The sequence below is a fragment of the Prionailurus viverrinus genome, chromosome C1 (genome assembly GCF_022837055.1).
Source record: "Prionailurus viverrinus isolate Anna chromosome C1, UM_Priviv_1.0, whole genome shotgun sequence".
In the NCBI taxonomy this organism is placed as follows: Eukaryota; Metazoa; Chordata; class Mammalia; order Carnivora; family Felidae; genus Prionailurus; species Prionailurus viverrinus.
Genome location: NC_062568.1, coordinates 173,293,227 through 173,315,925, shown reverse-complemented (window position 1 = coordinate 173,315,925; position 22,699 = coordinate 173,293,227). Strand labels below are relative to the sequence as shown.

The window sequence follows — 22,699 nt, the reverse complement described above, 5'->3', positions numbered from 1 at the left end:
GCTGAAATCATATTTAAGATATTAAATACCACAGCCAGAAGGTATTTTATAATAAGCAGATTATAATTTCCTAAAGAGAGCAATTTCTGGATTCTCTGCTTGAAACAACTCAAATTCTATGTAACAAAGTTAAGTCAGTATAATTCTGACACTCCATTTTCTAGTATTCAAAATATTGATTCTTATTCTGCTCCTTCACATTCAGAAGAAGCCACTGGACTTCTATGACTATGGAGTACATAGTCAAAAGCTGGAAAAAAAAGAAAAGAATGAAAGGTAGCTTAGTCTAATTTTGTCTGCATGCAGATTCCTGGCTACCTCCTCTCCAACCAGAAACAGCTATAAGGATACATTGCCTGGTTGAATGACCCAATGCTATACTGAGGGAGACATGAGACAGACTGTGGCCAGGGTTACCCAGATCTTCTATTTCCAAATACATCTCAAGGGACTAAGGTGGTAAGCAGAGGAAAATTCCTTTATTATAGAAGAGGCACTATGAAAGTCGTTGTCTAAAAAAAATCTAGGGAAATGAAGCTTCTGTTACCTACTCGAAGATTCTTATTTAAAAAAAAGCTTTGTTTTTATGTAAATAATGATGGAATATATATCACTGCTTTGTCCCTCCAGAGTGACACCTCCATAGTTGGTTACTCCATTTCTGTGATCTTATAGCCCTTATCTATGGGTTATCACAGCATCTTTCCATTGTTTTTAATGGTCTGCCTATTTCAGTCAGCTCTGGGAGAATGCAGAGTAAATATGGAATATATGGAATTTCTAATTGTGAATTAGAGCCCTCCAAATAATTAAAGATTGTTTAGCTTGACAGTTGTATTTATTTCATAAAACCAACATTTACATTTTAAAAATACTATCTTATAAAAAACAGAGTTTCGCCTTCTATTCAAAGAATCCTTGGCCTTATCCTCTCATATAATACTTGCTGACAGGTCTCCAGAAATCACGAAAACTTTATACACAAACACACATACACAGTTACAAATACATAAGCTCATTATTGCCATTATTCATCCAGCGGGCAGACAGCAAATGACTCTCTAATGGCCCATCATCCATTACAATTTGCAAAATAATAACTGTCAAGATTTCATTTATATGTTTACTAAGACTAAGAGAAGGGTTTGCAAAACAACTGGTATATATCACAAGAACTAAGACTACTAAAATCATTTGTGCAATGGAACAATGTTAGAACCATCAAAACAGAATCAAACAAATTTTGGTTGGGAGAGGAATATAGGTCATTTTTTGTATGTTGGTAAATTTAGTTGAAATGATGCAAATTTGGCAGACTCCAAAGTAATCTTTGAAAACCTTTTAAACTGTAAATGGAAATATTTTCCCCCAACCAGCCCATTCACAGTACTTACAGCACTGAAGTTAGCAAAATTGCTTGGGTCAGCCTCTTTATTGGTAGTGGTAGCAGTGGTAGTAGTAGAAGTGAATGAATCACAAAACATATCAGGATCTTTTTCTTTAGGGCTATCATTGTCTGGGAAAGGCTGAAATGGATCATTCAGTTTAAAAGGATCAGAAGAATCCAATTTGTTGATGGGTCTTTTCCCTGGATCAAAATCATTACAATTAACTCAACATGCAAAAATGGCAAACAAACACAGAAGAACATGAACACAGAGAGCATTAAAGAACTGGGGGTGGGGGAAGGGAGGTGAGTGCCTAGAGCACATTTTTTAGTATGGTCTTTAATGACCACACCAAAGGTCAGTCCTCAACTCTTTAAGACACAACCTCTCAAATACATTCCAGCTATATGTTGCTAAATGAAGAAACAGCAAAGGGGAAAGGAATGGGCCAGGAATCATTTCTGCCCAGAGAGTAAATCCTGTCTTCCCCAAAGCAGCATGTTCCCAAGAAGCGAGAGGAAAGGATGAAACAGGAAGAGATGACAAAAAATAAAGACAGAAATGGTCTTTGCTGTTATAACCTCAGCCTGATAGAGCAGGAGTAAGGGCAAATGACCTCTGAAAAATGACTATAACCCAGCAATTGCACTACTAGGTATTTATCCAAGGGATACCGGTATGCTGTTTTGAAGGGATTCATGGACCCCAATGTTTATAGCAGCACTATCAACAATAGCCAAACTATGGAAAGAGCCCAGATGTCCATCAATGGATGAATGGATAAAGATGCAGTATATATACAATGGAGTATTACTTGGCAATCCAAAAGAATGAAATCTTGCCATTTGCAACTACGTGGATGGAATTGGAGGGTATTATGCTAAGCAAAATTAGTCAGAGGAAGACAAATATCATATGACTTCATTCATATGAGGAATTTAAGAGATAAAACAGATGATCATAAGGGAAGGGAAACAAAAATAATATAAAAACAGGGAGGGGGACAAAGCATAAGAGACTCATAAATACGGAGAACAAACAGAGGGTGACTGGAGGGGGTGTGGGAAGGAGGATGAGGGGCATTAAGGAATCTACTCCTGAAATCATCGTTGCACTATACACTAACTATTTTGGATGTAAATTAAAAAAATAAAAGTAAAAGTAAAAATAAAATAAAATAAAATAAAAGACTATATTCTTCTGATTTTTCTCTGGATCAATCTATCTATCTAATACCTGGGAACATGATTAAAACTTACCTTGGTGTACCCCACCTCCTTTTTGCCACCTACGATATTTCAAATTGAAGAATGAAGAGAATGTTTTGAAGCCCAGGGCCTAAACTTTTGTGGTTGCTGATAAACTAATTTTTGATCAAAGCACAGTGTTTTGCTGTCGCTCAACTCATCACCATTTTCAAACAAGTTCTCTAATTTTAAAGTCTTAACTTAGTACTTCTTGAAGGAAAATGACACATACAGGTGTTAAATATTTTCAAATACGTATTTTTCCTAAAATTTTTTAAGCTGCTAATAGCAATCATAACAGAGTCTTTTCATCACTGTAGCAGCTTACAAAAGATGTTCAAATCGATCCTTCTAACAATCCTGTGAAGGTAGGCAAAATTGGAGTTTTTGTCACCATCTAACAGCTCAGACAGCTGAGGCTCAGACATATGAAATTACACACTCAAGGGGCACATAGGTGGCTCAGTCAGTTAAGCGTCCAACTTCAGTTCAGGTCATGATCTCGCGGTTTGTGAGTTCCAGCCCCACGTTGGGCTCTGTGCTGACAGCTCAGAGCCTGGAACCTGCTTCAGATTCTGTGTCTCCCTCTCTCTGCCCCTCCCCCACTCACACTCTGTCTCTCTCTCCTTCAAAAATAAACATTTAAAAAAAATTTTTTTAAAGAAATTACACACTCAAGATCACAGAGCTAGTCTGAGGACACTCAGATTTAGCACCCAGATCTTTAAGCTCCCAGTCTCTTTAAGCTCTCTCCAACAAACCATCCTTTTTTCCTTGACACTTCTATAGTGATGTATACTCATTTTGCTGAAAATCCTTAGATTATATATTATTTTACTTAGGATTTAAAAAAATAATTTCTCTGTTGGCATCATACAGGTATAAAACTTAAATAAGGGGCGCCTGGGTGGCTCAGTTGGTTGAGCATCCGACTTTGGCTCAGGTCATGATCTCACAGTTTGTGAGTTCTAGCCCCGCGTCAGGCTGTGCACTGACTGCTCAGAGCCTGGAGCCTACTTCGAATTCTGTGTGTGTCTCTCTCTGCTCCTCCCCTGCTCATACTCTGTTTCTCTAAAATAAATAAATGTTAAAAATTAAAAAAAACCCAAAAAACAAAAAAACTTAAGCTAATTGACTCATTTGTGTTTTTTTCTTAATTTTAAGTCCATTATAGTTAACATAAAGTATCATATTAGTTTCAGGTGTACAGTGTAGTGATTCAACAATTCTAATATATTACTCAGTGCTCATCACTGTAACTCTTAATCCCCTGCACCTATTTCACACATCCCCCACCCACCTCCCCTCTGGTAATGATCTGTTTATTCTCTACAGTTAAGAGTCTCTTTCTTGGTTTGTCTCTTTTTTTTTTCCTTTATTCATCTGTTTTGTTTCTTAAATTCCACATATGAGTGAAATCATATGGTATTTGTCTTTCTCTGATTTATTTCACTTAGCATTACACTCTCTAGATCCATCCATGTTGTTGCAAATGGCAAGATTTCATTCTTTTTTATGGCTGAGTAATATCCCACTATATATATATATATATATATATATATATATATATATATATATACTGCATCTTCTTTATCCAATCATCAGTTGATGGACATCTGGGCTCTTCCATATCCTGGCTATTGTAAATGATGCTGCTATAAAGTAGGGGTGGATAAATCTTTTCAAATTAGTGTTTTCATATTCTTTGGGTAAATACCCAGTAGTGGAAATACTGGATCACATGGTATTTCTATATTTAATTTTTTGAGTAACGTCCATGCTATTTTTGACACTGGCCACACCAGCTTGCATTCCCACCAACAGTACACAAAGGTTCCTTTTTCTCCACAACCTCAACACTTGTGTTTCTAGTGTTTTTGATTTTAGTTATTCTGACAAGTGTGAGGTGACATCATGTAGTTTTGACTTGCACTTCCCTGACAAAGAGTGATGCTGAGCATCTTGTCATATGTCTGTTGGCCATGTGAATGTCTTCTTTGGAGAAATGTCTGTCCATGTCTTCTGCCCATTTTTCAATGGGATTATTTGTTGACTTATTTGTTTTTTAATATACTCTTGACAATCTTACCTTCTAGAAATATATAATATAGGCTCTTTTTCCTTAAAAGATAGAAATCATTTACTTTGTTTACCTGATTTTCCAACAGACAATTGAGTATTAACAATTGTACATGCAATTTTTTAAGTCAAAAAAGAAAAAAATAATCTGCCCAAGAAATACCACAGGGAGGTTATTATGAAAGGCAAGCATAAAAATCTGTAACTACTGTGGCTAAAAATTTGCCAAGGAGTGATACGTGATTAAAATAACCATGTACCAGATAGGTCTTCTCACATAACAGCCTAGCAGCACTATGTCTACTCAGGGATTGCCTTTTTAGCCACTTCTTGTGAACTATCTTCGTTAAAAACAAAACAAAACTAAAAACTAAAAACATTAAGAATTTATTCCTGGACCAAAAAAATTACTTTCAGAAAATAAAGGAATCTCTTACTAAGTGAGGTAAGATAATACTTTGCTTCAAGAAAAATACCTTCTTTTAAATTGCTATGTTGCTGAATTCTGGATACCAAAAGGCAATATATTGCCACATCAAAGGATTTAAGGAAGACTTTTGCATTGGGCAGGAAAAGAAGGGGACTTCAACTTAATCTTCTCTTACAGAAATTAATTTAATTAAAGCACCAAAGTGAGAAAACTGTTGGGTAAATGGTAATCAATGAGTTTCCAAAAAGCAAGCCATTTCACTGATACTGTCCTTTCCATTTACTGCCACTCTACAATGATTTAAAAAGAAATGAGCTCTTGCCAGAAAAGTGGTTCATGTTACCCATGCTAGCCTCTTAGGCACATGTCTGTAATTCTGTACGGAGGTCAGAACAGTTTCTGTTATCTTTTTTGACTTGTTTTGTTTAAAGCCCTTTATCTAAGTCTATGAGACCCACACCAATATTTTTCAGAAGGAGAAAAAGCATCTCAGTTGACTTAAGAAAGATACCAACTCTCATACCAGGTGGTGGTGGGCAGGGTCTTGTTGGAGTTCCAGTCTTTGGTGGCAGTGCTGGGGGTACATCTTCACTTTTGACTGATGTTTCCTCAAGCACATTTTTTTTAATGACCACATTATTGACAGAGCTTGATGTGGCTGAACCAAAAGGATCTTCATTGTTGACCTTTGTTTGAAAAGAAATGTTATATGTGGTTATATAAATTATACCAACCAAATTATATATGGTCATGTAACATTTAAAAGAATGATCTTCATTATTATGCAGCTTTATTTATTTCAATTCAGAGAGCACTGACATGTTAACCTTTGCATTCAGGGCCAAAAGGGAAAAATTTTTTAAAAACTGTTTTATATGAGTAGTGATTATAACATCACTACTTATTAAAAGCAACATATCATACCAAAACAAGCCAACTCTGGATTAAAAGTTTTTCAAGCTTGGGGAACCTGGGTAGCTCAGTTGGTTAAGCGTTGGACTTCAGCTCAGGTCATGATCTCTTGGCTCATGAGTTCAAGACCCCACATTAGGCTCTGTGCTGATGGCTTGGAGCCTGGAGCCTGCTTCAGATCCTGTGTCTCCCTCTCTCTCTGCCCCTCCCCTGCTCACACTCTGTCTCTCTCTCTCTTAAAAATAAATAAACATTAAAAGAATTTTTTTAAGTTTTTCAAGCTTCAGGAAATACAATACCACCTGAGGTCCATTTTAAAGGGACTATATATTTTTCCTCAAGTGAATATTTGATCCAAATGATAAAGAAAAAAAATACTGATTCCACACTTCCCAATGTACTTAAATATAGGAAAGATTTAATACTAACGCCAAAGAAAATAGCATCTTGAAAAACATTAAAAACAACTTGAAAGTTAATTTTTAAAAGCAAACTGATCCCATGGAATGACAAGTTTTAACGTGCCTTTCTAATACCGGGAGTAATGAAAGATTCACTTTTCTATAATGAATCAAACATGATGGGTTTAGATCATATTTAGGCCAGTGTTTTTCTACAGTACTACTTAAAATGTGGGCTGTACGTAATTCTGTGTTGTGGGGAGACAGACACTGTGCTGTAGAATGTTTAACAGCACCCCTAGTCTCTATCCACTAGATATGAGTAGTCCCCCTCCCCAGTTGTGACAACCAATAATGTCTCTAGACAATGCCAAATAACTGAAGGTGGGGGGGGGGGGGGAATAACATCCAGCTGAGAACCGATGATATAGACACTTTTACATATACTCTAATTTTACTCTTTTGGTCTGAATCAATCCTAGAGCTACACTGGAAAATAGGTAGTGGACATACAGAGCTGGACTATGTGTGTTAAATTTCTTACTACTAACCCTAACAGCCTCAAAACATAAAATGAAGTAACCAATGCAGAGAAGATAGAATGATGCCCAGATTTTACAGCTATTGACCCAGATAGTCAACAGGGGGGAAATGTAGTTCAACTGGAAGAAATATGTTTAATTTTCTTTAATGTTTATTTATTTTTGAGAGAGAGAGGGAGAGAGAGAGAGAGAGAGAGAGAGAGAGAGAGCGTGAGCAGGGGAGGGTCAGAAAGAGAGAGGGAGACACAGAATCCAAAGCAGCCTCCAGGCTCTGAGCTGTCAGCACAGAGCCCGACACGGGGCTTGAACTCATGAACTGTGAGATCATGACCTGAACCGAAGTCGGATGCTTAACTGACTGAGCCACCCAGGTGCCTCTTCAACTGGAAGAAATATGTTTAAAAATGCAGAAGACTTGGGGTGCCTGGGTGGCTCAGTAGGTTAAACAGCCCTAATTTGGGCTCTGCATTGGCAATGTGGAGCCTGCTTTGGATCCTCTCTCTCTTTCTCTCTGCCCCACCAGCCTCACTCTCTCTCAAAAATAAATACTTTTTAAAAAAAGACAGAAAACTCTTAAAATGAAGCTGTTGAGCTAAACTGTCAGTAGAAAATTATAATTACCTGTACCATCACCACCATCTTTATGTACTGAAATATGTCTACTTTAATTATATCTTATCATTTCTTTTTTTTTTTTTTTCAAAAAATTTTTCATGTTTATTTTTAACAGTCAGAGAGACAGAGCATGAGTGGGGTAGGGGCAGAGAGAGACAGAGACACAGAATCTAGGGGCACCTGGGTGGCTCAGTCGGTTGAGCGGCCGACTTCGGCACAGGTCATGATCTCGCGGTCCGTGGGTTCGAGCCCCGTGTCAGGCTCTGTGCTGACAGCTCAGAGCCTGGAGCCTGTTTCGGATTCTGTGTCTCCCTCTCTCTGACCCTCCCCCGTTCATGCTCTGTCTCTCTCTGTCTCAAAAATAAATAAATGTTAAAAAAAATTTTTTAAAAAGAATCTGAAGCAGGCTTCAGGCTCTGAGCTGTCAGCACAGAGCCTGATGCAGGGCTCGAACCCATGAATCATGACATCATGACCTGAGCCAAAGTCAGATGCTCAACCAACTGAGCCACCCAGGCGCCCCATCTTATCTATCATTTCTATCTGAAAACAACATTTACAGTAACTTGCTGAAATCAAGTTGCAATGTCTGTGAGGGCTACATAACTGAAAGGAAGGATTGTTCCACTGGTAGAAACACAGTATATTTTACTTTCCCACTTAATCATTGCAGATTACCTTTGATAATGTGCTGAAGTCAGCAAATCCATCTTCAAATGATTCATTTCCAAAAACAGAAGCAAAGGGATCTGTGGCTAAAATGAATAAAGAAAATCAATCCAATAGGACAGAAATACATCAGAATTTCATGCCTTCTTTTGGTTGGTACAAACATTCAGACAGATGAAAAATTCCTAATCCTAAATATCAGTTCCTGAATTTGTGACTTAAGTCCACAAAGATAGTGAACAAATTGATACCTCACCCCTGACACACATACATTACATTCTTTTGTATAAATCAAGCCATGAATGATTTCAGATCAAAAACAAGAAAACTAATTCTAGGTTTAAGGCTTTGGAATATGTCAAATCATATAGTTCCCATGCACTTAAACTATTTCTAATAAAGCCATCAAGAAATAAAAAAAAAAGCCAGGTGCCATTAATTTCACATTTCACACTCATCCTTCATGGCACATTTTAAATGTTGCCTAATCCACAAAGCCTGGGATAACCTAGGTGTCTCTAATTCCCACAGCAAGAAGTGATTTCTTCCTTCTTTGTGGCAGTGACTGCATTCTAGTTTGTATTATGGTTATCTGTGATTGATATGTCACCATTATTAGATTGTAAAGTCCTTAAAAAAAGTGAATATGGCTTATCCAATGAAGAATGAATGGTCAAAAACATTTCTTGAATATCAAGTCCAAGAAAATACAGTTCTTACCCCCCCAAAATCCTACAGTCTAACAAGGAGTCTAACAAGAACATGTTGTAGGCTTCTTCTAGGAGAAGAAGCCATTACATTTGAGATAGGTCTTTTAAACAAGGAATATATGGAGGTGGGAAAGAGAAAGACATTCCAGGCAGAAGGAACAGGAATTGCAAACATAATTATTTAACCTGCTCCCAGGCACGAGAAGTTTTCTGTTTGATCACAGTGCACTGCTAAATGGATTAACATTTCAGCAGGAATAAACTGATCTACTCTGAACTATGTTTCATCTATTCAGGCATAATGACTACCAATAAAGTCAAAGAATGTTTATAGGAATTGTTACTTGATATAGGAAAACAGAAACAAAGGAAGGCAAAGAGAAGTGCAACAGACAGGGTAAGACAGAGCAAGCAAACAGGCACTGGAAAACTTCCCTTATTCTTCCTTAAATCTTCATCTTTACATCAAATTGGTTTTAAAACAAAAGTGTGTGATGAATCACTGGATCCTACACCTGAAACCACTATTGCACTGTATGTTAACTATAACTTAAATATAAAATTGGAAAGAAAAAAAAATAAAAGTATGCCCACATAGCCATTTAAATGTGTAAAGTGTGCCTTTACCTCTAAAAATCAGTATACCATGGACATAAACTGAAGAGGGGCAGAAAGTCATATATTACTTTTGGTTGCTTTGTTACCAAGACAGTCATGAGGTGGAGGAAGCAGGTAAAGTGGGTGGGAAGAAGCATAAAGAAAATCAGTCCTTTAGAAATATAACAACTCTGATCTTGAAGAGGAAAAAAAATCCAGAGTTACAGGAAATTCTACACATTAGCCATAAAAGATATTTTTTTATAACTACACAGCCTGGGGACCAGCCTAGTCATGGCTGTTGTTTTAGGCTTTCCCTTCTCTTTCCTTCTCCGCCTATTATTGCTGATACCACAGCAACTGAGGCACAGCCAGTGTACAGATGTTCTCCTGAGTGGTAGAATGGTAATGAGGGAGAAGGAGTTGGCTCATTTCCTTGGAGGGACTAGAAAACCTGCTTCATGCTTGTTTTCTGCCACAGCTCTTACAAGAAGGCATGACACACATGGCAACAGTGTTGAGTTAGGTCAAGTTTGACTGAAATACTGTGAATACTTTAACACTGTGAAAGACATTAATAAAACACATGACATTTGTGTATAAAGAATATGCTAAATATAGTTTACTGGAGTTTTTCTACACTTTCTTCATCAGAATAAACGACCTATTCAGCATTGGTCCAAACACTGGGGAATGTATCCTGGATGAATGACAAAGCACTTTTGTCCAAAGTGGGGGATTAAGACTTTGGCAAGAATTTTCTAAGATACTGATCATGACTGATGTGAAGTAGAGGCCTGTCTAGAAACTGGAAGGACTCACTGAGTACGAACTTCTCCAGACCATGTAACAAGACACAGTCCCACAAACTGAAATCATGACCTGAGCTGAAATCAAGAGTCAGATGCTTAAACAACTGAGCCACCCAGGTGCCCTAAGGGAAACTAGGTTTTTTAAAAAATGTTTATTTATTTATTAAATAATAAATTATTTATTAATAAATAATAAACAAAGAAGGAGCACACGTGTGGGGGAAGGGCAGTGAGAGAGTAAAAGAACTTGTAAAAAACTTGTAAAAGAACTTTTGCAAGCCAAAATAAAGTATATGCAGAAACTGAGTAACCTGCATTTGCTTTAGTATTCTTTCAGTCTGCAATGTGTCTATTCACAAGGATAAATGATAAAAAGACCCCAGTGTGAGGCAAAATATTCAAAATATCTGATGTCCTTCTATCTCTATTGTAATCACTAAATTAAAAAAATATTTTTAATGTTTTATCTTTTGAGAGACAGAGAGAGATAGAGCGTGAGCTGGCAAGGGGCAGAGAGAGAGGGAGACACAGACTCCAAAGCAGACTCCAGGTTCTGAGATGTCAGCACAGAGCCCAAGGTGGGGCTTGAACCCATGAACACAAGATCATGATGTGAGCCGAACTCAGACGCTCAAGCTACTGAGCCACCCAGGTGCCCCTGCAATCACCAAATTTTAGAAGTAGGAGTAATTTGTCATTTAATTTTTAAGAACAAAAGTTTATCTTTAGGTTTATAATTATTTTGAAAGCTTACATTTTTCCTGTTCTATGGGATTAATCTTTTTTTCCTGGCTAACCTCTAAACTTCTTGGTGAAAAATAGCAGAGATATAGGGGTGAGAATAAAGAAGGCAAACATTGTGACCTTGGGTGTATAATGCCACCTCTAAGAGTCTCAGTGGTTTCCAGATGTTAGGATTTTGTGAATAAGTAAACTAAGTAAATACATTAAAAACCAACATACATACATAAAGTCGGGGGAAGGGACAGATATCTGCTCAACAAAAATAACTAAAAGAGTACATTTTTCATTTCACAAACAAAAGGGTTTTAAAAACCAAAAAGAAGAGAAAACAATCTTGGACTAAAAGATTCCTTTCCAGGAAAAGACAGCTGGCAACAATTCTTATTCTCTCTCTCTCTCTCTCTCTCTCTCTCTCTCTCGTCCCTATTTCACTTGGAACTATCAAAGAGTATATTACAAGTAACATTAATCAGTAACATTAGCCAGGATTTGGAAATCATTAAACGAAAAAGTAGTAGTAGCAATAGCAGTAGCAGTAGCAGCAGTAGTAGTAGTAACGGTAGCTACCATTTACTGTGATAGGTACCACAATAAATACCTTAACATACATCATCTCATTTAATCTACCCAACAAACCCATTAAGTAGAACTATTAACCTCATTTTATTGTTTAGGAAATGGAGACTAAGAAAACCTAAAGAATTAGCAACTTTTTAAAATTTTATTTATTTATTCTGAGAGAGAGAGAGAGTGAGTGAGAGAGAGCACATGGGAGGGGCAGAGAGAGAGAATGAGAGAGAGAATCCTAAGCAGGCTCTGCACTATCAGCACAGAGCACTATCACACAGGCTCTGCACTATCAGCACAGCACAAACCCATGAACTGTGAGATCATGACCTGAGCCGAAACCAACAGTTGGACACTTAACCAACTGAGCCACCCAGGCGCCTCAGTAATTTTATCTGAATAAGTCCAGGCAGTTGGACTCAGGCACTCATGTCCTAATCATGACAACCCCTCTCTAAACTGTTTACACTTCCATTCAATTCAAAATCTTATGCCAGTGTAGCAGATTTGAGACAAATCATTTATTTATTGCTTCTGCAGTCAATTGATAAGACTCTGCTATGTCCCAGAAGCTCTGGGATGGGAGTGTAAGGATACAACATAGGATGACTCCCAGGTCTCTGCTTGGGGAACTGAGTAAATGGTAATGTTATTAACAGAGATGTGATATCCAGAAGATATTTAGTACTGTTTTATATTTCATAGGGTGAACAACTTTACTTTCAGACATACACCTGTGACACATTAAGTAAAAGACCATTAAATATATATACATATAATAAAAATATAATATAGGTAATATAGTAAACATCATTTTAAAGAATATAAGTAATAAATAAATTTGAAAAAATTACATACACATGTATGTGTGGAGAACAGGGCTAGCAACTTAGGTTTGTGGTTAGTAACATGATCAAATGTTAAGAAAGATCTCTCTCTCAAGTTAAAAACATACAAGTGCCTGGGTGGCTCAGTTAGTTGAGCATCTGACTCTTGATTTTGGCTCAGGTAATGATCCCAGAGTCGTGGGATTGAGCCTGTGTCAGGCTCCCCACTGAGCATGCAGCCTGCTTAAAATTCCCTCTCTCCCCAATACAAATAAAAACCATAATGAGATACTACCTCATACCTGTCAAAATGGCTAAAATTAACAACTCAGGCAACAACAGATGTTGGCGAGGATGTGGAGAAAGAGGAACCCTTTTGCACTGCTAGTGGAAATGCAAACTGGTGTGACCACTCTGGAAAACGGTATGGAGGTTCCTCAAAAAATTAAAAATAGAACTACAGCAATTGGACTACTAGGTATTTATCCAAAGGATACAGCAGTACTGTTTTGAAGGGGCACATGCACCCCAATGTTTATAGCTGTGCTATTGACCATAGCCAACGTATGGAAGGAGCCCAAATGTCCATCAATTGATGAATGGATAAAGAAGATGCGGTACGTATGTGTATACACACGCACACACACACACACACACACACACACACACACACACACACACACACACAATAGAGTACTACTTGGTAATCACAAAGAATGAAATCTTGCCATTTGTAACACTGAATGGAACTAGAGTGTATTGTGCTAAGCCAAATCAGTCAGAGAAAGACAAATATCAGATGACTTCACTCATATGTGGAATTTAAGATACAAAACTGGTGAACATAAGGGAATGGAAGCAAAAATAATATAAAAACAGGGAGGGGGACAAAACATAAGAGACTCTTAAATACAGAGAACAAACTGAGGGTTGCTGGAGGGGTTGTGGGTGGGGGGATGGGCTAAATGGGCAAGGGACACTTAAGAGGATACTTGCTGGGATGAGCACTGGGTGTTATATGTAGGGGATGAATCACTGAGTTCTACTCCTGAAATCATCATTGCACTATAGGCTAACTAACTTGGGTGTAAATTAAAAAAAAAAAAAAGATTCTCTCTCCCCGCCTGCCCCTCTCCTCCACTCATACTCTCTCTTAAAAACAAACAAACAAGCAAACAAAAACAGGTTAAAGACTATACTAGCAGTGACATAGATGACAGATTATCAAGTAAAAAAAGAACGGAAGCAGTTTAATATCACACACCAACTGAAACAAAGTAAGAATCTCAAGCAAAGTTGAGCATAAGAGGAACAATCAGGGTCCATTTGGGGGTAAAACAACAGGATTTGTCAATTTATTGAAGGTGAGGAATGACAGAGAAGTCTAAGATGATTGGCTAACTGTATCATTAGCACAGAAAGTAAAAATGCTAATACTTTGAAGGAGAGAGTATTTGGAAAAGATGATCATTTCAACTTTTAAGCTTGACACCTAAGGGGAAATATCCAGCAGGTAACTTGAAGGCACTGAAGGCTCAGGAGAGAGTTCAACACTAGAAGGCTAAATAGGAGTCATCAGGAAACAGGCTGTAGCTGAAGGCACAGAATTGGACATCCCCACCACAAGAAGTGTGTATTTTGAGAAGAACAAAAGCACCAGGCTAATACAGAACTAAAAAGATAACCTCTACTCTTAAGCTTTTTCTCCAGAACACCGAGATTATTCTCTTGCTCCTGTTTTGAACAAAAGGAGACATCTGTCCCAGATACCCCCCGGGAGCAAGTTGTCCTGAGGGAACAGAGACCAGAGCAACAGGAAATCTCTCAGTTCATATTAGATCAGAAGTTCTCAAAGTGTGGACCCCAGAGGTCCCTAAGACCTGTTTAGGAAGATCTATAAAGTGAAAACTATTTTCAGAATATTAAGATGTTATTTATATTTCTTAATGTGCTGATATTTACAACAATGTTGCAAAACCAATGGTAGATAAAACTGCTGATGCCTTACTGGGAATCAAGGCAGCAGCACCAAACTGTACTATTTGATAACCATTGTATTTTTCTCCATCACAAACTTGCAGGGAGGAGAAAAATAAAGGGCAGTTGCACTTAAAAATGTCTGTCCTGGATAACCAATACAAATTACTAGTTTTAATAAATTGTGATCCCAAGGCACACATCTTCTTCTAATTCTGAGTAACAAAATGGGAAATACACACAAAGCACCTCTGCTGAGTAGCAAGTATGATGGCTATCTGGTGGAAAGGCACTTGCATGATGGTGTGAGAAACACGTTGAACTAGCTGCTTTTTTCATGGAATGTCCTTTTTACTTGAAAGAAATAACAGATAAACAATGATTATTCAGATTTGGGTATTTGGCAACATTTCTTCCAAAATAAACAGTGAATCTGTCACTTTAAGGAAAGCAACTGATAGTATTTGTTGCAGATGATAAAAATTCAAGTAAAAATCAGTATCTTGGAAAGTTGTATTTGCCCCAAATCTTAATATTACACCAATACTTAAAGACTCTGATAAGATGGATGGTGATATTAATAAATTTAACTTTAATTAAAAAAAAATTTAAGTTTATTTATTTTAAGAGAGAGAAAGAGAGTGTGAGCAAGGGAGAGGCAGAGAGAGACAGAGAGAGAGAGACAGAGACAGAGAGAGAGAATCCCAAATAGGCTTCACGTCGCCAGTGTGGAGCCCAACATGGGCTTGATCCCATGAACGGTGAGATCATGACATGAGCTGAAGTCCAGAGTCAGACACTTAACTGACTAAACCATCTAGGTGCCCCAATAAATGTAATTTAAAAATATTTATACTAAAATGTGTCAGCATTTGTAAGATATGCATAACTCAGTGAACCAAGATTTCCCAAATGATCAATGCAAGTTACAAAATCATATATAGGTAAAAGATTCATTCAAAGTACAAGACAGACCAATGGATTTTAATGTAACAGAGTATAAAAGGTACTCAATACAACCCTCTTCCCGGGGCGCGGCCGGAAACGGAAAGGGGGCCGCCCCCTCACCCATCACACAACGCACATTCGTGGGGAACCTGGTGCTAAACTATTCGTACACGACCTGCTTGCTTCTGGGTCGGGGTTTCATACCTAGCAGAGCAGCTCCCTTGCTGCGATCTACTGAACGTCAATCCTGGACACAAGGGTTTGTAAAAAAAAAGGTAAAAAAAAAAAAAAAAAAAAAGAAAAAAAAAAAAAGGTCCTCAATACAGTTTCATGTACAATACTACAACTAACTTTGAAGAAACTAAAATATGTTGAAATGCAGTATAATAACAAAAAAGAATATCCACAATTATCTTTAAAAAGGTTGTTGAAATATTCCTTTTTCCAACTATGTATCTGTGTGAGGCCGGATCTTTTTCATTTCACATACTTGAAGCAAAACAATACAGTGCAGCAGACTGAATGCAGAAGTAGATATGAGAATCCAGCTGTCTTCTGTTAAGGCAGACATTTAAAGAGTTTCACAAAAATGTACGAACAATGCTACTCTTATAATTTTTTTTTTTTGGTTTGAAGTTATTTTTCATTTCTAAAAAATTTTTTAACGTTTTATTTATTTTTGGGAGACACATACAGAGAGAGAACGCGAGTGAGGGGGAGGCAGAAAGAGCGGGAGACACAGAATCTGAGCTGTTAGGCTCAGGCTCCAAACTGAGCTGTTAGCACAGAGCCTGATATGGGGCTCAAACGCACAAACTGCGAGATCATGATCTGAGCCACCTTGGCGCCCCTGAAGTTATTTTTCTTAAATATGTTATTTATGTTAATATGTAATGGGTTTATTATCATGTTTTTAAAAGAAATTAAAAGCTTTTTAAATTCTCAGTTTTAATTTCTAATATGGTTAGTACTTTAGTCTCTAATATGGTTAGTACTGATATAACCAATATAAACAAAAGCTCTTTAAGGGTCTTCATTTATTTTTTAAAAAGCTGCTATACTTCATAAATTCCAAAGTTACTGCTTGTGATTAAATAACCCACTTCTTTCCTAATTTTTGTTGTTGTTGTTGAAATAGGAGTTGAAGTCTGGAATTTTCTCCACCAAGAGTCTTTCATGGATCTTCCACAAATTTCTTACTAATATGTATTAATTTCTTAACATTTTTCATTTGATTGTTTCCCCTATGCTCTCAGTACCCTTTATCAAATTTTGGGTTCCAAGGAGTTATTTTTTTCACTTACATTGTAGATAAATAAAGAAGCAGGATAACACAGAGGAAAATCAGTGGAAATGGACTGAGAAACAAACTGATATGTAGCCCTGGGGCTCAGTTTTTCCTTCCACTTTTAGGAAACGAGGCTAGATAACAGTGTTCAAATCTTAAATGAAATGCCAATATATGGAACAAGTAAATGGGATTTCAAAAATTAACTCTGGGTGGCTTAGTCAGTTAAGCATCTGACTCTTGATTTTTGGCTAAGGTCATGATCTCACGGTTTGTGAGTTCAAGCCCCGCGTGGAGCTCTGCGCTGACAGTGGGGAGCCTGCTTGGGATTCTCTCTCTCCCCTTCTCTCTGCTCCTTCCCCATTCATGAGGACTCAGGAGTGCTCCCTCTCTCAAAATAAATAAATAAACTTAAAAAAATAACTCTAGAATCATTTTATGTACAAATTTATAATATTTACTTATGATGACAGTGAAAACATGAAGCAATTTTGATCAACAGAAATGTTTAAAGTCAGGAGTTGAACTTATTTCTGCAGTTGGTTTTGGTTGCTCTATCTGAAAAACAATTCATCCAAAGAAGTAGTTATATACATTTTAAAACAAGAGCCTTGCAATCTCAGAGTAGTTGAAAATAATTTATATCCAGAGGTTTGCATAAAAACCACTTAACCTGATAGTACTTTAAAACACCAATGCACTACAATATGTCAATGTGGTTTGTAACATATATGAATGCATATATATTTTTACAAATTCAAAGACATTTAAAAAATATGAAACAAGAATCTGCCAACTCTCTGAAGACCTACCCGGAAACTAGTTTTGTGAAAAATAATATGAAAACTCTGGCCTATAGCAGGTCTATGATTCCTTTCAGTTCTAACAAAGTCAGCAATGTTAAGTTTGAGAGAGAGAAAAAAAATCTGTGAATAACCTTACTGCCATTTTTATATTGTGAGAATTCGATGAGAAGATAAGGCAGAAGCACCATAACAAAGTGGCTAATAGCATGAGCTCTGAAATAAGACATGGATTGGACACTGCAACAAGTAATGCAGCCTTCGGCAAACCGCCTAACCTATGTTTCATTTTCCTCATCCTTAAAATGAGAAAGAATAGTACCTGTCTCTATAACCACGGAAAAGATTAAATGAGGAAGATGCAAAAACGAACTTTGGATGACCTTGTGTATAGCTGTTAAGAAAAAAAAGTAAAAGAAAGTTCAAACCTCTGATACTTTTGGGTCTGTGTAAGGTCTCAGCCCCAGATACCACTAATAGGTAGCCTACTCAACTCAAAAGAGTTTTTGGTTCTAAGATCCTCATTCAAATCAACACATAAGCAGCATGCTAACAGCAGGCTAACAGAGGCTAACAGGATACAGGTTCTTATTTGTATGTAAGGATGGTTCAACATGAAAATCAATCAATAAAATACACTCCATTAACAGAATGAAGGAAAAAACTCCACATGATCCTCTTAATTGATGCAGAAACAGCATCTGACAAAATTCAACATCCTTTCATGATAAAAATAACACTTGGAAAACTAGGAAAAGAAGAAAACTATTTCAACATTGTAAAGGCCATATATGAAAAGCAAACAGTGAACATATTCAATGGTGAAAGACTGAGATTTTTTTTCTCTAAAATCAGTAACAAGACAAGGATGCCCACTTTTCACCACTCCAATTCATCATAGAAGTCCTAGTCAGAGCAATTAGGCAAGGAAAAGAAAAAGGCATCCAAATTGGAAAGGAAGAAGTAAAATTATCTCTGTTGCAGACAATATGACCTCACATGTAGAAAACCCATACACACACACAAAAAAACCTGTTTACAATAAATGGATTCAGCAAAGCAGGATACTAAATCAATGCACAAGATCAGTAGCATTTCTATATACTAACAATGAACAATCTGAAAAAGAAATTAAGAAAACAATTTCATTTATAATAGCATAAAAAAGAATTAAATACTCAGAAATTAACTAAGGAAGGCATGTATGCTGTCAACTATGAAACATTCTGAAAGAAATGAAGCATACAAATAAATAGAAAGACAGGCCACTTTATGGGTTGGAAAACTTCATGGGTTGGAAAACTTCATATTGTTAACATGTTAATACTATCCAAAGCAATCTACAGATTCAAAGCGATTCCTATCAAAACCCCAATGATATTTTTCATGTAAATAGAGAATTCATCCTAAAATTCACATGGAATCTCAAGGGAACCCATACAGCCAAAACAATCTTGAAAAAGAATAACAAAGTTACAGGTATCAAACTTCCTGATTTCAAAACTTACTACAAAGTTACAGTAATCAAGCAGTGTGGTACTGGCATTAAGACAGACATTTAGGGGCCCCTGGGTGGCTCAGTCCGTTGAGCGTCCGACTTCGGCTCAGGTCATGATCTCACGGTCCGTGAGTTCGAGCCCCTCGTCGGGCTCTGTGCTGACAGCTCAGAGCCTGGAGCCTGTTTCAGATTCTGTGTCTCCCTCTCTCTCTGCCCCTCCCCCGCTCATGCTCTGTCTCTTTCTCCCTGTCAAAAATAAACATTAAAAAATTAAAAAAAAAAAAAGACAGACATTTAGACCAATGATATAGAAGAGAGAACCCAGAAATAAACTCTTGCACATATATTCAAAAGATTTTCTACAAAGATGCCAAGACCACTCAATGGGGAAAGGCCAAGTCCTTTCAACAAATGGCACTGGGAAAGTTGAGTATTCATGCCAAAAGAATGAAGTCGGACTCTTACCTTACCTTACTTACAACAAATACAAAAAATTTACTCAAAATGTATCAAAGACCTAATGTAAGACCTAAAACTATAAAACTCTTAGAAGAAAACATAGAGAAAATCTTCATGACACTGGATTTAGCTATACTTTCTTGAAATGTTTATGTGCACATATTATATGCTCAGGCATGGTTTAAAGTTCTTAGGACACACCACTAAAAGCATGGGCAAAAAAATTAAAAGTGGATAAACTGGACTATACTAAATAAAATTAGTTTTATGCACCAACAAACAGTATCAAAAGAATGAAAAGGCAACACATGGAATGAGAGAAAATATTTGTAAATCATATGTTTCAGAAGGGGTTAATATCCAGAGTAAATAAATCCTACCACTCAACAACAAAAAAGCAAACAAATGATTGAGATAATGGCAAAGTACTTGAATAGACATTTTTCCAAAGAAGATAAACAAATGGCCAATAAGTATATGAATAGATGCTCAATATCATAATCATTAGGGAAGTACAAATTAAGTCAATGAGATGCCACTTCATACCCATTTGAGTGGCTATTATCAAAAACCAGAAAGCAGTAAGTGTTGACAAGGATATAAAGAAATTGGAACTCTTGTCCACTGCTGGTGTGAATGTAAAATGGTATGGCTGACATGGAAAACAACCCAAGTATCTACTGATGGATAACTAGATAAACTAAATGTGGTACATATATATAAAAGAATATTATTCGGTCTTAAAAAGGGAAGAAATTCTGATACACGCCACAATATAGATGAATCTTGAGGATATAATGATACGTGAAATAAGCCAGTCACAAAATAACAGACACTGTATGATTCCATTTATGAGGTATGCAGAGGAGTCAAATTCATAAACACAGAAAGTAAATGGTGGTTGCCAGGGGCTAATGGGAGAGACTAATGAAGAGTTCTTATTCAACAGATACAGAGTTTCAGTTCTGAAAGATGAACAAGTTCTGGAAATGGATGGCTGTAATACTTGCACCAATGAACTATATACTTAAAAATGGTTAAAATAGTAAATGTTTTGTATATCTTAACACAATGTTAAAAAACCCACTATCAGGACAAAATTGTTAAACAACCCCCACCACCCCCTATTCCCATCCTATATGTTCTGTAGGAACAGTAATTGATTCATCCATTCATTCAGTCATATTATGTGCTCAGGTATGGTTTAAAGTTCTTAGGACACACCAGTGAATACAAAGATCCAAATTCCCTGGGACTTAAAATCTAGTGGCAGGAGGAGGAGAAAGATAGAGAAAAACAAAGTAACTTATTTAGTATGCTAGAAAGTAGTAAGCCATAATGAAAAAATAAAGAGTAGAGAATAGTAAGGGAGGAATGTTAGGCTAGGTGTGGAACTCATAAATGTTAAATAGGGCCAGAATATGCCCCACTGACAAGGGGACATTTTGGCAAAGATTTGTTAAGGTAATGTAGCAAATCAAGTGGATATATGGACAAAGATCATCCCAGAAATAGGGAACAGCTAAGGGCCTAAGAAACTGGCCTGTTGTTTCAGCAGCAGCAAGAGAGCCAGTGTGGTTGGAGCAGAGTGAGTAAAGGGAATAATGGTAAGAGATACTGTTAGAAAGGTATAGGCCATTGTAAATCTTTTGCTGGATATAATCTGGAGGTAGAGCCAGTAAGATCTCTTGGCAGATTATGGATAACATAAGAGAAGAAGAACCAAGGATGATGCTAAGGTTTTAGGTCTTAGCAACATTAAAGATGAAATTACCATGAACTGAGATGGAGCAAGTTGCAAGAGAAGCAGGTTGCGAGAGGAAGACTAGGTGTTCAGTGGCAGACATATGTGTTAGCTATACCTATCAGATATTCAAATACAGGTATCAGTAGGTAGTTGGATATATGAGTTTAGAGTTCAGGAAAAAAGATGTGGCTAGAGATCTAAATGAGCATATATATGGTATGTGAAGCCAAGAAATCAGATAAGGTCCCCAAGGGAATACAGATAGAGAAGAAAGAGGTCCAGAGTCTAAGACCTAGAGTAATAAAACATGAAGAAGTTGGAGAAGAGAGGAAGAATCAGCAAAGGAGACAGAAGGAATGATCCAAGAGGTCAATGGGAAACCAGAGACTTCATTTGAACGTGGGTCCATTCATTACTCTTCTTTAACCTTGTGAAACAGTTTCATCTCTCCATGTTTTGATTTTCCTTGTCTGCACAATAAACATAATACCAATTACCTCATGTAGTTGCTGTGAGATTTAAATGAGACCAGGTATTGGAAAACAGCTAGCCCATGTAGTACTGAGACTGTGCAAGAGCGCAATAAACGGTATGTTATTAAGATGATTAACAACAATGAATGGTAGTTCCCTCTCAGGCTATTATAGTCATTTATTCTAACGCTTTACATAAAATTAGTTAGGAACTAGAAACAAAAGCAATAGACACCCACAGTAAGCCTGCAATCTACTACACCAGCCTTAACCTGATGGTTCTTCTATCTATAAATAAGCTTTATCAAAACACCTGGTTTTCCTTGAACATGCCCTGTAAGTCCTGCCTCCCTTCCTTGCTCATGTTGCTCTCTTTGCTTCATTTACTCTCTTTCCATATATACTTAACTAAAATTCTAACCCATTCTTTCAAGGCATACCACAAAAGCCACCTTCTGCTTTGAAATCATTCATGATTTACCCTGATTGGAGGTGATCTCCCTTTCCTTTAAATTTTTACAGTTTTGATGAACTTCCATGGCACTTACCATTTCAATCAAGAGTTAATTACAGTTGACCCTTGAAGTGTGTTATATGCAGATTTTTCTCAATAAATGCAATATAGTACAGTCAACGTATTTTCTTTATGATTTTCTCAATAACACTTTCTTTTCTCTAGCTTACTTTATTGTAAGGATACGTAACATACAAAATATTTGTTAATTGACTGCTTATGTCATTGGTAAGGCTGCTAGTCAACAGTAGGCTATTAGTAAAGGTTTTGGGGAATCAAAAGTTATATGAGGATTTGCACCTGCATGGGAGGGAGGTCAATGTCCCCAACCCCCATATCGTTCAAGGGTCACCTGTATAAATATATTAACCTTTCGTTTTATTTTCTTAGGTCTTCCTTTCTAATCATACAATATCCTTAACAATATATTAATTCATCAGTTTAATAATGAG

General features: G+C 36.9%; 1 protein-coding gene across 3 annotated transcripts in view; it reads right to left on the bottom strand.

Moving 5' to 3' along the window:
• EPS15 (epidermal growth factor receptor pathway substrate 15) overlaps positions 1-22,699 on the bottom strand; it is a 152,582-nt gene that overhangs the window by 2,557 nt on the left and 127,326 nt on the right. For 2 of the 3 annotated variants that reach the window (XM_047872025.1, XM_047872026.1), the window contains exons 22-24: positions 8,293-8,369; positions 5,668-5,830; positions 1,395-1,588 (exon numbers count right to left, since the gene is read on the bottom strand). In XM_047872025.1, the coding sequence (XP_047727981.1) occupies positions 1,395-1,588; positions 5,668-5,830; positions 8,293-8,369 (434 nt within the window). The remainder of the gene's footprint in view (positions 1-1,394; positions 1,589-5,667; positions 5,831-8,292; positions 8,370-22,699) is intronic. The other variant, XM_047872027.1, reaches the window with a different exon arrangement.